We start from the raw sequence: 12279 nt of genomic DNA, 5'->3' as shown, positions 1-12279 counted from the left end.
AAAGCATGTGGGATATGTAAAATCTTTAAGGGATATTTCACTTAAAATTGTTTTTCTTCATTTACTCACCCTGATGTTGTTCCAAACCCATATGACTGATTTTCTTAAGCAGAATGACAGCCTCACTCACCGTTCATTTTCCAATACAATGCAAGTGAATAGTGACTGGGGATGTCATTCTGTCATTAACATTTTTTGTGTTTCATGTATGAATGTCATGTGGGTGAGTAAATTACAGAAAAGTTCATTTTTGGGTAAACTATCCCTTTAAATCTTCACATTCTAAAGCATTTTAAACATGCTCCAGCTGACAGTAGTACACAGCCATAACATTCTGATTTTACAAATGGAAACCCTCAAAACATTCAATCAAATAAAAGCCATAAAAAGAAAAGTGACTTAAAAGTAGAATCAGGCCACCTGATTATAATATGAAAAGCTCATGAATCAATAAATGCTTAAAAGTAATATGTACATTTAGAAATGTAAAAAGATATAAAATGTGTGTACAGGTTCTTGGGCCTTTAATATTTGAACCGGAGCTGAATTGGAGTGGATGGAGGGGAAGGCTGCCGTGAGCGTAACACGCGGGCATAGGGCGTGGTGGTCTCAGGCCTTTGTCGAGTCTGACGGACAGGCGTCTTGGATGCCGTGCGTGAGTGGAACAGGGTGCGGAAAAAGGGACGTTTTTCTGGAGGCTGGTTCTCTATGTAACCTGCAGCTGCAGCTGCTGCTGCTGCAACACAGCCTCTCTTCTTGCAGGATCCGGGTGTTATGGGGGGCTTGGGTGGCTGAGTGCTCTGTAGTTGTACCAGAGTCTCGTCTTTCTTGCGCAGGTCTGCTTTGACCAGCTGCAGGCTGGTGTGCAGCTCCACAAGCATTTGATCCTAGCAGAGAGAGAAACAGGAAGGAGAGTGCCGCAAACAGGGTTAGAAAAGGTCAGAGGGCAACAGGCGAGGGTGGAAACTGGAGTCATTAGTATGGGTTTATTTTAACTCTAATCGTAACAGAATCAGACTACAAAGTCAGGATTAACACCAAGAAGAGAATTTAGAACAAGGAATGTTAGTAACATAAGAGTTAAAAGAAGAACTCCAGAGGAGGGGATGCTTGTCAATCTGTAAGTGATATCATTCTTAAGACATTATTTGGATTTTGTTCTTGGTAAGGGTTTCCAAAATCTAAACCAGGGTTGACGAGTTTTAGGGGGTAAAGAGAGAATATAGGAAAAAATAAAGACAGGGAAAAGCATTGGTGTAGGATATCCTTAACTATGCTTCCAGTTACACATGTTAAAACTCTTCTTACCGTTTACTTCCTATGTAATGTAGTTTGATTAAAGTACAGCATTTGAACCGAACCAGAATTGCTTGCAAAGCTTCTTAAAAGAAAAAGTTCACCCAAAAATGCTAATTGTCTAGTTTTGTGTAAGAACAGACCAAAATTCAACTCCTTTTTCACTATAAATCTTCCCACTGCAGTCTCTAGGCTCAATCATTATTTCATATTTTGGTCTGTTCTGAAGAGATCTAATAGATTTGTGTGAGAAGACGAGGATTAAACCACTGGAGCATTATGGGTTGCTTTTATGCTGACTTGCTTTAAAACTTGATAGTTTAGTCACCATTCGCTTGCATAGTACGGACATCATATCTCCATTAAACTATCATCGTTTGTGTTCCGCTGAAGAAAGAAAGTCATACGAGTTTATGACGACATAAGGGCGAGTAAATGAGAATTTGCCTTAAAGGTGCTGTAAGCGATTTCAGCCGCTGTACTTCCACGAGACTGAGCCATTGGATTAGCCACACACCCTTTTTCCAAAACCCAGAACTTCAAAAATACCAAATTATCTTTGAGGCCGACATTGTGCAGAAACGGTTGTAAAAAAACAACAGCGCCCTCATCTGACCACTGTTATGAACAACATGGCATAAAAATGTCAGTAAGCCTCAATAATTTGATGCAACTACAACACTGAGAACGTGCAAAATAAATGACAGGCAGAAAGTGTCATTGTCCGTGGCCACATTTTTGTTTGCTGTTTACAGAGTCTAGTGGAGTCATAGAGACCAGTGAGATATCGCAGGACACTTATTTCAGTAATATCTTTCAGGGAGTAGGACTTTTTTGCAAAAATTTCCATGAAAACTTCACTTACAGCACCTTTAAATGTATTACTTAAATGCTCAAATGTTTGCACATGTTACCTGTTTAGCGAGTTTAGTGTCAGCTGATGAGAGAGCAAGACGAAGTTTCTCTCCATCTGTGTTACGGCAACACGCTCTCTCTCCAGACTGCAGCTTCATGCCCAACATCTGTAGCTCCATTCGCAGCTGCTTCAGGTTCTATCAAACAGATTTAAACAATTCGATTTATTGGAGACATTTGTACACAAAGACAAATAATGGGAGGATTTCCAAGCTGTCAATCACCCCCTGGTGGAAAGTCGACTTCGATAGCTTATTACGGTTTCCTATTAAACAATGTTCCACCCCAATGAGTCATATGGAGGTTACCCTAACAAGCTGACTGATGTCATCATGCTGGCTTGGCTAGATATTATTTTATAGAGTGTTTATGGAATAAAATGTGCTTTCAATCCAACAAAATCTTTTTACAGCACAATTTACACAATTGTTTTTTCATTACAGACATTAAAACAAAGAAATTTGAATGTAGAAATGATTGAACTATTCTTTTAAAATTTCCAAGGTTTAATTTATTCTGGAAATCAAAAAAAATAAATAAATAAAAGGATATTTCATGGTTTTCCATAAACTTGGAAACCCTGGAGGGGGTGAAACAGATTAGGCTACGATCTTATTGATTCATATTTTCCCCCACTCAACCTTGGTTACATCAGCAAAAAAGCAGTCTCAGAAATGATTACACTTTGATGAATGATTATACCTTGACTACAGGGATCTCATACCTTTTGACCATTGCGTTTCCATACCTTTAAGTAATTTGTTATTACTGGATGATAATTATTTTAAAGTGATTGCACTTGCAAACGATTCACATAGTACTATTTCAAGTTTCCATGAATGTTTCATGACTTTGAGACATTTTTAGATTAATTTACATGATTTCTCCCAGCCTGGAATTCCCTGATATTCCACCCAGTCACTAAAGATCAGATTGAAGAATTAGATTTATTTTTTGTAGAATAATCAGCACTGATGAGTTCAGCACAAAAAGCTAAAGGACATTCATTAAGAAAGTGAATAGGGTCCATAATATCTTAAATTATAGTAGCATACATTGGAAAACATACAGAGAGTATTCAACAGGCCAACCACATCCAATGAGCACTCACCCTCTGGCCCTCCTCTAGTTTGCGCTCAGCTGTAGTCGTCAGAGTACCCGTGGCACCCGTATGAGGCATGTTCTCCTGGAAACGCTTCAGTTCTGGGGAAGAATGTAGAGTTAACTGTGCTTGTCCTTTGTAAACAACAGCCATCTAAATATTTTTTTTGAACAGTTCAATACTTTCCAGATTCTACATTCATTCTCCTTTTTTGAAGACAACTCACCGAGTGTTTTCAGACACAGTTCTTTTTGTTTCAGGTCCAGCTCAGCCTTACACTGGTCCAGCTCAGCTTTACACTGCATGAGCTCCATGCTCTCATGTTCGGTGTCCCGCTTGTGTGTTGATGCCAAGCGGCGCGAGCGCCGTAGACAGCTGGCATCACTCAAAGGTGGAAATGTAGGAGCTGAGGTTATATCTCCCTCTTCCTTTTCCTTAAGAGCTGTAGTAAGCTCTCTGATCTCCTCATCTCGCTCCTACAGAACACAATTACAACTGTCAAAATCATTCGGTACATGAGTCGTGGCTACTTATGATGTTGAGTGTAGAGATAATCATACCAATGTCAAAACAACAAATATATTTCATTTTCACAGACCTCCAACTCTTGGCTGTAGTATTTCTTCAGGCTGCTTTTCAGGTTGTTGATTTTGTTCTCACATCTCTTCTCCATCAGATCCCTCTCACTCTCCATCGTCTCACTGCACAATGAGGGAGAAACTTAAACATCCACTTATACCAAAACCATTTTAATGAACTTCTGCACCATTATATGTGTCATCGGAGTACCTGTAGTCAGCCTGCATGCGATTGATGACCTCCATCATCTCAGTGCAGACCTCTTCTCGAACCTTGGCCTCTAGTTCGTCTTTCTCCTGCCGCTGTCGCAGCACCTCACGCTTCAGAACATCGATGGCCTTCAGAAGAGCCTGAAAAATACAATAAGATCCAGCTATAATCATGATAACCTTGGAATCGATAATGACTTCAAAAAGGCTCTTCCAAAACTGCCATCAACATAGGCAGACATTAAAGGAATAGTTCATCCAAAAATGAAAATTCTATCCTCATTTACTCACACTCATGCCATCCCAGATGTATATGACTAACTTTCTTCTGCTGAACACAAAGATTTTTAGAAGAATATTTCAGCTTTGTCCCTAGCTACAATGCAAGTGAAAGATAAAAAAAAATAAAAAATACCCAAATTGTCAGCATACAAGCAATCCATATGACTCTGGTGGTTAAATCTATATCTTCAGAAGCAATATGATAGGTGTGGGTGAGAAAGAGATCCATATTTAAGTCAGTTTTTTCTCCTCTCTGCCCAATAGGTGGCGATATGCACAAAGAATGTGAATCACCAAAAACAAAAAGAATGTGAAAGTAGATATTCAAAGTAAAAAAGGACTTAAATATTGATCTGTTTCTCACTCACACTTATATTGCTTCTGAAGATGTGGATTAAACCACTCGAGTCAAATTGATGACTTCTATGCTGCTTTTATATGCTATATGGAGCTTCAAAGTTTTGGACCCTTTGACTTGCATTGTATGGACCTACAAGAGCCTGCTCTGTGACCATGAGAATAGGCACTTTTCAGTGAAGAAATTATGCAAAAGCAACTATTGATGTATAAAAATAGCCATGATGCAAATTTTACATTGCATAAAATTTGTGTGACAGATATATAATTTTAAGGACTGGTCCTATATCAGTGGATGCACTAAATCCCAGAACACTGCACAGACATTCTGATCAATAAGGAGACAGTTTACATGTGACTTTTATTGACACAGTTTTGTTCTGTATTGAAATGCCGTCTTGTGAAAGGAAATCGAACCAAGGGGAAATGCAACAATTTTAGCCCCTATTTCGGAACAAATCAAACGAGCTACATGTCTGAAAGCATCCTTAAAATCTTTGTGTTCTGCAAAAGAAAAAAAAAAGTAATACACATTTGGGATGGCATGAGGGTGAGTGAATTAACTAATAAACCTCTTAAAGTGACAGTTCAACAAAACATGAAATTGGACAAATTGTGACAACAACTTGAGTCCAATAGCCCGACCTCACTGATGCTCTCGTGTATGAATGGAAGCACATCCATGCAGCTATATTCCAACATCAAGTGGAATTTTGTGCCTTTCCAGCAGTGTGGAAGATGTTATAGCAGCAAATAATGGGATTAATCCCTACGGTTCACATGTATTTTAGCCATTAATAAAAAAATAAATAAACATTCGCTCTAAGATCATTCTTTTTTTTTTTTTCTATGAAATTAACTGGATTTACCTCAGGATCAAACATAGTAATGTCTCCATCCTCATCACTCTCCTCCTCTTCCTCTAGTAGAGTGGTGTCGTTGGGGATAGCGGGTTGCTCACGAAGCAGAGACAGGATGTAGGCCACACGTGTCTTACTGCATGGGCCATGTACCAGCTGAATGAACAAAGTTTTACAGTGGCCAGTTTTTACAAATGTTTGTGCAAACACACACACAAAAAAAAAACATTTTGCCAGAGAAGGAACCATCTTTTCACCTGTGTGGCGATGGCAGAAAACTTCAGTGCTTGAAGAGTCTCATCATAGGTGGAGGCACAGGGGTTGATATTGACCAGCATGCAAGAGTGCCCATGACCACAGAAGAAACTCTGGAGAACCCTGGTTAACTTGCTATTTCTGAATGGAACAACCAGTGGAGGACGAGACCTGTGGAGATGAGAAATCAGGATCACTGTGATTTGTGGAGTAATACAGGAGAAATGTCAGTTCTATATGTGAACAAAAGAGGATTACTATCAGAAAATGTATATTATTAATTGATAATCTTTCACTTCATAGTAACTCTAGAAACTTTATATGGAAAAGGCAAGCTTGAATATTTTTGGAAAATACTCCACGAACAGAAAAATAGGTCACAACAATTTGAGTCAGGGGTCTAAAACGACATGTTTAATATGTATAATTTATAATAAGAAGGCACAACTGATGAAGTGTTGACACTCACTTATTGGTTTGGTTGTGTCTCAGAGCAGTGATGCAGCGCCCTAGTGTAAGCAGAGATGTGTTGATGTTGTTTGCCTCTTTCATTCTCTCTCCATTCTGCTGGTCTTTACAGCGCTCAGACCCCGCCAAGTCGCACACGGAGAGCCTGATGGAAGAAATCAATGTAAAAGTGCACAATTCCCATACACAGGATTTTATATCGGTCCAACCTCTTGGCTCTCTTTATAATAACTTATTTTTTTTTAAATGAAGAGGAACACAATGACTATAATATATATATATGCGCTCCAAATGTTTTGAACGCAAGAACGTAACGCATGTTTCTGTTGTTCTGCTGCTCAAGGGTGTTTTTCTTCACTATATAAACTGTTCGTTGCCACGCAGCTGAAGTTTCACTAACTGACCTATGGAGTAAACAGGTGGTACTACAAGCTTGCATTTCTCGGGAGTCGGGAATCTTCCATATTACAGTCTGGTGGCATTGCGATTAATGGCGGTAATTTTTTTAACATGTTATTTTTAGTCAAACGAATCGCACTGAATTAACGCGTTAAATCGATAGCCCTAATATATATATATATATATATGTCTCACAATACATGAAGAATAAGTAAAAAAAGAGAAAGTTGAAGAGACTTACTCGCTGATTCGAGTCACCTGTCCCAACTCTGCTTGTGGCAGGACATGTAGAACGCGGATGGTAAAGATACTGTGACTAAAAAAAATGAGAAAAACTTCATCCGTTACCGTGCAACGCCACAACATGTCTCTATTGTCATTGAAATACCATGTTGTCTTGAAGCATTTAACGGATTAGTTAGATTTACTCACCTTTAAGCCATCCCAGATGTGAATGTCTTTCCTTCTTCAGCAGAACAAAAAAAAATTAAGACTTTAAGCACTGTATGTTCATACAATGAAAGTGAATGGGTGCCATGAGGTTGCTGGCTGTTTGAAGGTCCAAAAGTCACTTTTAGTCAGCATACAATTAATCCACAAGACTCCAGCCGATCAATTAATGTCTTCTGAAGCAAATCGATAGGTTTGTGAAAGAAACAAATCAATAATTAAAACGTTTTGACTCTAAATCGTTACTTCCAGCCAGTGCTGGGATTCTGTTTGAAATGACCAAAAGTGGTGTTTGTTCCCCTGTTGCAAACCAAGCGCACTTCTGACTTCTTGTGTGAGCATGCGACAGCTCTGTGATGCATCAACTGGTAGCAGGAAGCATTTTTTTTACAAGTTTTAATTAACGATTTACTTTTTACAAATCCATCAATTTGCTTCAGAAGACTTGATCAACTGGATTACATTTATACTGCCCAAATATGCCTTTTGGACCTTCAAACAGCCAGCAGCCTGATGACACCCATTCACTTTCATGGTGTGGACATATAGAGCTGAAATGTGCTTGTAAAAATCTTCATTTCAGTTCTTCTGAAGAAGGAAAGACATACACATCTGGGATGGCTTAGAGAAGGGTCAATCATGAGAGAATTTTCATTTTTGGGTGAACTAATACATTTAGACATCCATTACACTCCATGGTATCACCCATGCTCCTGTAATGTCATAATGTATATGGTGATTACATTTAGCAGGTACCTGCGGCTGGAGTTGTGGTTCAGGTGAGTGCTGGCAAAGCTTTGGTTGCGTCGACCAACTTTAAGCAATTTCCAGGCCTCTTCTGCACTACGTACCTGAATCCAGGTCAGATCTAAATGGGAGGACAGGAATGATTCAATGAAAAATTTACATAGAACAGGTTGCCAAATCCAAATATCTAGCCCAGGAACAGGGCTAGCCAAGAGGAAATTGCTAGAAAACTAGCAATGTCATTTGTTGTGGCAGAATCCACACCAAATTAGCTAATCTTTGGCTCCGTTTGATTCTTACCCTTCACGTAAGGGTTTCCGTGTTTGTCATCACTGAGGCGTAGAGTTGCTCTTTTGCGGGTCTGAAGTGAAGGTGGAGCATCCAGGAGATCGTAAAGGAATTCATTGTAGATCTCATAAAACGAGACCCACACTGAGAACTGCACCCCCTCTTCCAGACCTTCATCCCCGCTGAGGGAAAGACCATTCGTCTCCAGACAAATACCATCTGAATCTGAGGCACAAAGACACCAGCTATGAAGAACTCCAATATTTCAAGCTCCAAAAAGGATGTTAAAAGTTATTCCATATAACTTGTTGGGATTGTTTAATCTTCTGAAGCAAAACCAGTTTTAGGTGAGAAACAGACCAAAAATGGAACTCCCTATTCACTATAAATCTAGAGATCTCTTTTTGGAGCTTGAAAGTTTTGGACCCCATCGACTTGCACTGTATGGAAATAAAACATCATATATCCTTCAAAAAATCTTTGTGTTCAGCAGAAAAAGAAAAGTCATTAGAGTTTGAGACGTCATAAGGGGGAGTCAATTTTGTGTGGACTTTTTTTAAGTGAGCTACAAAATTAGGTATTGTAAGTAGGGCACAGAAGACTGCCCCATTGTCAAATCTCATTTACTTTCTCACATTCAAATTTACAGTAATGATGGAATAACCAATGTGCATGAGTTCTTTTCCTCAGCCCTTTTGGATTATGTGGTATCAGGTGTGCTCAATAAGCAGTGCTTATGTCCAGTCAATAGCTAAATAAAATAAAAACATGTTTTGGCAATTGTCTTAGCACTCTTGGTGCACAAATTACTTAATGTAACTTTAAAAGAGAAATTTACCATGAAAATTAACATCTTCAGCCAAAAACAAAATATTGAGTCCCCCTGGTAGAGAAGTAGATGGATTTTCATCAACTTTGCAAAAACATGCATTACTGTACAAGCTTTCCAGATGGCCCTCCCATTAAAAGCAATGTTATAAATTGAGTTTAAATGGTATTTCAGTTTGGAATGTCAGAAAGATCCTCACCTTCAAGCTGTGTTGCTATGTGACTAGTCACTGACAGTCCACTGATGCCACTGTCCAAGGACAGACCTGCCCGCAGCCTAGAGTGAGGTCCACCTGAGCTCTCCTCCTGAACAAAAAGACTGACAATTAGACACGGTCAACAAAAACAAATATTTTGCCAATTTGATTGGACGAGCAGTGTTTCAAAAGACGTTTCACTCTTTGTTTACATCACTCCGCTTGTCTGTGTTCACTTCATAGAATTCCAATTCTATGGGTTACAACATTGCAAAATATTTTCAAGGTTTAATTTTATCCACCAAAGTAGTTTGCCAAATTGTGTCTGAAAAAAAAGTCATCTACTCGTTTGCAGAACTGTTAATAACAATAACAATTGTTACAATGATAAAAAAAAAAAATTCTTTACCTCTTTTAGCAGAGCATCACGGCACATTTCCTCAACACGAACCTCACCGGCTTCCAGCTTTCTGATCTCCTGACTCAGAACAGGCTTGAGATCCATGGCCAAGTACAGCCTCCCAGAAAGCTTGAGGAATATAGATACTAAGGCCCTTGGCAGCAAACCTGCCTCTCCACCCGTCCCTGTTGAATTAAAGCAACAGTACTCTTATTAAAAAAAATGAATGTGTGCCCATTAAAGTTTGCTTTTTGTAAATTTACATTAAAATTAAATCCTGCCTAGATTAAATCTAGACCAGTGTTTTGTAGCTGTCTTACCCTGTATGGTGTAAGTTTTTCCTGAGTTGGTCACACCATAGGTATAGAGGAGCCGATTCTCTCCTCGCAGAACATCTCGCACCATCTCGCGTATGGTGTGATCATACACCTCCTGCTGAGATGTCTGTGGTCCAAAAATCTGTACAAATTAAACACTTCATCAGAACAGTGAAAGAACTTCTTTAGTGCCTGCAATTTCCTTTTTTTCGTGTGATTTCGCATCCAGTGTAAAAGGAGACCAAGAACACTGTTGTTTCGGCCAGCACTATGAAATGGTATATTAGATTACCTTAGTGAAGGAAAACTTGTGCAGGCTTTGAGTGACTCCTCGCTCTGCACTCTTCATGTTGCGCGAGTCTTTGGGTGCTCTCAGAAGAAGACTGTCCTCAGACTGCACATTCACACAGCCCTGAACAAAACATTTCAACAAAGACGTCATTGTTTGCCAACTAGGTCCTTTCTTATTAATAACATCTCCTTATAAATGGTCTGTCAAATTCCAGTTGTGATTTACCTGCTCATCTCCTCGCTCATCCTCTGAGAGAGGACGGATCCGTAGGAAAACCTTCAGCTTCTCTGCTCCATCATCAGCACTGCCCCTTCTGCTTACATCACTTTTAATCTGCACTGACTGACAGTCAGAAGAACAGATGAAAATACTATTAACATCCCAGCAGTGAATCTGAACAAACCCTGAGGTGAAAACTCTATCATAAAGCAAGCAGTTTGTGTTTACCCAAGGACAAGTGCACAACTTACAAATCGTCCGTAATGAAAAGAATAATTGTGAAGGAGCCACTAACACACAAAGGTTGAAATAACAGCAACACAAAGCCTGGGGCAACTGTTAAAGCGCAATTTGACAATTCAGCATCTGTTCTAAAAGCATGCACATGTTTTCGTCATTTTGCTTACACTATTAAAGGATTCATCTCTGGATGTTTGACAACCAGAAAGGGTCCAAATACTTTTTGGCTTCATTTCAAACAGTACATCTATTGTTCAATAATTTTAAAAAAAACTACCGTAAGACTTCTTTTATGAACTATTTTGCTTTATAGTGTGCCTGTGCAATATCTTCTTAAAATAAACGGCATTTGATGATTTCTCTAATGCTATGACTGACATACATACAGATCATACATTTTATGCGTGCCTTAAGTGCCCAAATACTTTTTTTGGCAACTGTGGTAGTAGTCCAGCAAACACTTCAGTGGACATCATACCTCTTTAATAGGAGTGATTGAGTCAGCAGCAGGGGTTATGACGGAGATCTCTGGTAGAGGAGACAGAAACCGCTGAGATCTCATGAGTCCTCCAATATCAGCAGCTGTGGACTCAAACACAGCTCCACACTCTTCCTCATCAGACAGAACCCCGCAAGGAGAAGCCAATGCCAGAGCCATTACACCAGATCTAGACATGAAAACATGAACAATTCACCACTCAGCATGAACGATTTCCCATTCAGCTCCACAATAAGGGATATACATTTTTATGGCAGATTGTTTATGGATGTTTAAATGCGTTTATTTTGAATTTAGAAACAGCAGGGGCTGTAAATAGAGCAAGGAGCCAGCCTAATACAACGTAAAACGGATAACAACAAGAATAATGCACATAAATAAAAATACAAATAACGATATAAATGCATATCTGCTTCATTAACTAACATTAGCTACCTGCACTTCAGTTCAACGAAATAGTTTTTTCCCCTGGTTACTTAACATTGCCTTGGACATTTCGCTATAATTAATAACAAAATACAAACATAAAACATTAGAAGTCAATACTTGGATCGAATAAGAAGAAAATATTAAATTGTTAGTTAATTTGCTGTTAGCAGCGAGCCTGCACGTCCGTACATTTGAAAAGACTCGTGTTTGATTTGTTCTTACCTTTTTTTACGATGCCCTTAGGGAAAATGTAATTCCAGAATGAAATTTAAGGATACTACTTCTACAACTAATCTCGATAGTTGACTGAAAAATCAAAGCATCTAATCTGTACGCTGTTAATACTGTAACTAAATGTATTGCTCCACCTGCATTCTTAACTCTTAACGGTTCCTGAGACAAAAACAGATTTGAACGCCGCGATCCTGGGCTCCACCAATCACCGTGTACCAGAGCCACACCCTCTGACCAATCAGACATGCGGGAGAACTTCATTGGTCATCACACAGCTGACGTCACACCTCTGGAGGTGTTCTCGCTGTCACCATAGACTTAAAATTGTTTATGCCTATGGCCATAGACGTCTCTATATAATATCTATGCTGTAACCTGCCGCTTTGCAGACATTTTTCACAGCATTTTTTAAATATT

At 39.1% G+C, this 12279-nt stretch overlaps 1 protein-coding gene across 1 annotated transcript; it reads right to left on the bottom strand.

Annotated features, from left to right (window-relative positions):
- Positions 1-8: 8 nt before the first annotated feature.
- Positions 9-11991, bottom strand: LOC127628145 (kinesin-like protein KIF20A). The gene is made up of 19 exons (XM_052104848.1): positions 11851-11991; positions 11179-11368; positions 10467-10583; positions 10242-10361; positions 9953-10091; positions 9642-9817; positions 9236-9341; positions 8220-8432; positions 7929-8040; positions 6964-7038; positions 6325-6468; positions 5858-6026; positions 5610-5756; positions 4103-4242; positions 3912-4014; positions 3540-3789; positions 3323-3414; positions 2211-2348; positions 9-887 (listed from the first exon to the last, which is right to left on the bottom strand). Exons 2-19 carry the CDS (start codon positions 11356-11358, stop codon positions 525-527), a joined length of 2784 nt encoding a protein of 927 aa, XP_051960808.1. The 5' UTR covers positions 11359-11368; positions 11851-11991; the 3' UTR covers positions 9-524.
- Between the last annotated feature and the right edge of the window lie 288 nt (positions 11992-12279).

This window comes from Xyrauchen texanus, chromosome 34 (genome assembly GCF_025860055.1).
Source record: "Xyrauchen texanus isolate HMW12.3.18 chromosome 34, RBS_HiC_50CHRs, whole genome shotgun sequence".
NCBI lineage: Eukaryota > Metazoa > Chordata > Actinopteri > Cypriniformes > Catostomidae > Xyrauchen > Xyrauchen texanus.
Note: the sequence above shows the minus strand (reverse complement) of the source record. Positions and strands in the feature narration are given on the sequence as shown.

What these genes read in the sequence shown, in the direction of transcription:
- LOC127628145 (XM_052104848.1), bottom strand. Translation starts at nt 11,358, where the DNA reads ATGGCTCTGGCATTGGCTTCTCCTTGCGGGGTTCTGTCTGATGAGGAA. An exon ending in CAGGTGACTCGAATCAGCGA is followed by an intron (nt 6,469 to 6,963) that starts GTAAGTCTCTTC and finishes TTCTTCCATCAG; the next exon opens with GCTCTCCGTGTGCGACTTGG. An exon ending in CGCATGCAGGCTGACTACAG is followed by an intron (nt 4,015 to 4,102) that starts GTACTCCGATGA and finishes CTCATTGTGCAG; the next exon opens with TGAGACGATGGAGAGTGAGA.